Raw genomic sequence first — 3,606 nt, 5'->3', positions numbered from 1 at the left:
TATGCTACTTTTGAAAGTTTTATGTAGAAATTCTCTCTTCGATTACTCTCGACTTGGGCCGTGTTATTATGCGTGCGACATATCAAATCGATCGGGTCGACGAGACGAACATACTCCCAAATTTGGGTTGGATCCGACCCCAGATAAAGGAGATATGGCCATGGAAAGTTTGCCCTCAAAATTGTGATGCACCATTTCCATTAATGGAAACTGGCTCACTAAGGGTGCACCGTAATAGTACACGACCTACCCATTTTAAGTAATGTGGCCATAACTTGCTCTGGAAGCGTTAGAATGCGCCGAAAATTGGAACCTGAGGGTTTTCGAATGTTTTGAATCCAATAGAAATGGTTTGGAAACCATTTGATGCTCCGATAATGGTGTTGTATTTCAGAGTCCATTTTTAGCAAGATAGAGGTAGAATTACTCGAAACCTTATTGAGCCATTCTGAGACTGTCAAAAATTTCACTTTCGGATCAAGGCTTATTAAACTACGACTTTCGTAGTTTCCAGTCATTTTAGTACTTGTGGACTTAGGTCCCGAATTGGTCTCTCTTTATTCGCACTGGGGATATAAGTGATGGAAAATGACCTCAAACAATCCCATTGAGAGAAACAGGATCCAAAGGTTAGCCACATGATATGTGTCATGAGGATACCATGTTCCAAACTTCCTACAATGACATGTTACTCAGATGCGTTGATCAAGAAGAAGCCAATCGAGTGCTTCAAGAGGTTCATTCTGGAGTTTATGGGATGCACCAGTCTGGCCCTAACCTATACAACAGGATCATCAGGAAAGGCTACTATTGGCCTACTATGGATACTAACTCCCTCATGTTTGCAAAAAGTTGTCCAGTATGCCAAATTCATTCAAGTTTCATTCACCAACCTCTTGAACCTCTTCACCCAACGGTGGCATCTTGGCCTTCCACTTAATGGGGCATGGATATTGTAGGTCCTATCGGTCCACCTTCTTCCTCAAGGCTTGCAGTGGCCACTTTCATGTGTCACCATATCATATACAGATTCAGCGTGTCTGACCGAATCATTTTTTATAACAGCCCCCAATTTCGAAGCAATCAAATTGACAAACTGGCTGATCAGTTTAGGTTTACATGGAAATACTCGACCATGTACCAACCGAGAGCCATGGACTGGCGAAAGCTTTTAACAAGACTCTTTGCAATGCTCTGAGAATGTCTGCATCTGGTACTAAAAGAGATTGGCATGAAAAACTTTCAAAAATTCTATGGGCATACCGCATTACAGTCCGGGGCCCAACTCAATCGACCCCCTACTCTCTGTTATACGGGTGTGAAGCTGCGTTGCCTCAAGAGATTCAATTGCCTTCCCTCGGGATAGACCTCCACTACAGAATGACATATGAAGAACGGGCTAACCTTCGTTATCAAGAACTAGACACACTTGATGAAAAGAAGTTGCAAGCACAACAGAGCCTCGAGATTTACAAGAATCGTATGCGGCAAGCCTTTGACAAATCGACCAAAATAAGATCATTCGTGCAAGGGGAATTGGTCATAGCAGTAAGGAGACCTATCGTTGCATATGGTCGGACTAAGCGGAATTCAAACTCAAATGAGAAGGCTCATTTGTGGTGAAAAAGGCCTTTCCCGATGGGGCATATGTGATGGTCAACTTTGAAGGAGAAGAGGCAATGCCAATAGTCAACGAGAGATATTTGAAAAAGTATTATCCTTAGACAAAGGTCCAAGCTACACGATTGCTAAACTCTTAGCACATGTCCTGGTTATATAACAATAAAACTATGCCATCCATGGTTCCAACAGCATGATCTTAAATCTACCTCTCAAAAAACAAAAAAAAAAAACAAGGTCTTCGCCAAAACCAGAAATGGCATGCACCCTAAGGACTCGAATGAAAACCTGAAAAGGCATTCGAAGCATGCAAGCCAGATGGTCTGCACACCCCCTCAGGGCAGAAACAAGTCTCCTAGTTCACTTCTTGTCCTTGCCATCAAAGAGGGATAAGAACCAAGCACAATAGGGAAAGAAGAGCAAAGCAAACCATGAAGAAAGGCAAAAGAAAGCATAAACCACAGAGAAGGAGGATGCAAGCCAAAAAAAGAAGACTTTTATTTCATGAACAAAGAAGTGATTACAAAGCTGTGGTTACAATAATCCGTAACTTCTCAAAACAAAATGTATGTACGTAAACCCGTTTGAAAAGAAGTCTCTCGCTCAGAGACATGGTCTCCAAATCCGTTGCCACCTTCTAACAATGGTAGTGCCGTCTAAGACTACCAGTCATTCTTTTCTAAAAACGTAGCTTGAAAAGAATGATAAAAACCTCTCATTCCTTTCCACCCTCGAGTGAAGGCAAAGAACCAGGAGGCAGTTAGGGGAGCAGCAACAAGCGAAAGACAAGTAAGAAATCTCTCACCTGACATGTTGGCAGTCCACCCAAACATTGAATGTTGAAGTAGACCAAGTCATTCATTCGGCTCAACATCATGAAGAAGATAATGGGCAAGCAAAGACCATCACAGTCCCCCAAAACCTTACGCACATCCATGTACCTTACTCTTAGGATCTCTAACAAACAGTAGGGACTTGAAGACAAAAACCCACCATCCAACGTGGGCCCACCAACACTTTTGCAGGGTTGAACATCTTCACCCAAAGCTGTAGCACTCGGGCGCACTCCAAGACCTGGGACCAAAAAGCCAGCCTCAGCAAAAGGCATGGCCTCTCAAACGAAGGCTTCAAGAAGGAAAAGATTTTTTTCCTTCCCCTCTACAAATAAAGAAAACAGGAAAATAAAAGAAGCTTCTCAAAAAAACTGAAGGAGTTGCCCTCGTTCTTTCTCGGCCTAAGCCCCTTTTTATAAATGCCACAGGCCCTTCATAAATGCACTTTGCTTCCCAAGTAACGCTTCATCCGACCACACAGATACATGTCACTATAATAGTGCCTCGATCGACTGCCTCACCTCCCAGGCATCATTTTCGAAGGTTCAATGGTCAAATCTTTCGCCGCCTTGCCTCCCAAGCATCACTTTCAACGGATTACGGTGGCCTTCCTGGCGACGTTTCCTAAAAAACAAATGGGGCTCGTCATCAAAACAGTCTGCCTTCCCAGGAAATGCCCCGCCTTCGCATTGATACATCCCGCCTTGTGATGTCCCAATTTGACAATCAGCGCTCATATGCTCCCCGCACACAATGCAATTCTATCCCCTGATGTCTCATCCACGGTGCTCACTGCACTAGCCAACCCCATCCAAGTAGGATCCCTCCAAAGAGAAGAACCCCTGAAATAAAATAAAATAAAATAAAATAAAATTGAACATGGTGAAAACCCGTAAAGGACGCCCTGAGTAAAAATGACAGGCGGGCATGGCCAAGAAGCCATGAGTAAAAGTGTTCTGAAAACAAGAAAACTGAGCATGGCAAAAACCCCAAAAGATGCCATGAGTAAGAAAAAAAAAAGAAAAAAATAACGTAGGCGTGACCTTGAAGTCATGAGTAAAAATGCCTAAAAAAAGGAGTCGATGAAAACCATGTTTGTGGCACCACTCCTATCCATTCCAGTTGGGTGCTTGGATCAAAATAAACAGGTTGA

General features: G+C 43.2%; 1 protein-coding gene across 1 annotated transcript; it reads left to right on the top strand.

Moving 5' to 3' along the window:
• The first annotated feature begins 1,119 nt into the window (after positions 1-1,119).
• LOC148782819 (uncharacterized) lies at positions 1,120-1,623 on the top strand. The gene has a single exon (XM_088860359.1). It carries the CDS (start codon positions 1,120-1,122, stop codon positions 1,621-1,623), a length of 504 nt encoding a protein of 167 aa, XP_088716485.1.
• The last annotated feature ends 1,983 nt before the right edge of the window (positions 1,624-3,606 follow it).

Source organism: Amborella trichopoda, chromosome 3, assembly GCF_054954075.1.
Source record: "Amborella trichopoda isolate Santa Cruz 75 chromosome 3, AtrichopodaSantaCruz75HAP2 v2.0, whole genome shotgun sequence".
Lineage (NCBI taxonomy): Eukaryota > Viridiplantae > Streptophyta > Magnoliopsida > Amborellales > Amborellaceae > Amborella > Amborella trichopoda.
The sequence above is the reverse complement of the archived record's forward strand: the minus strand, read 5'-3'. Positions and strand labels throughout refer to the sequence as shown.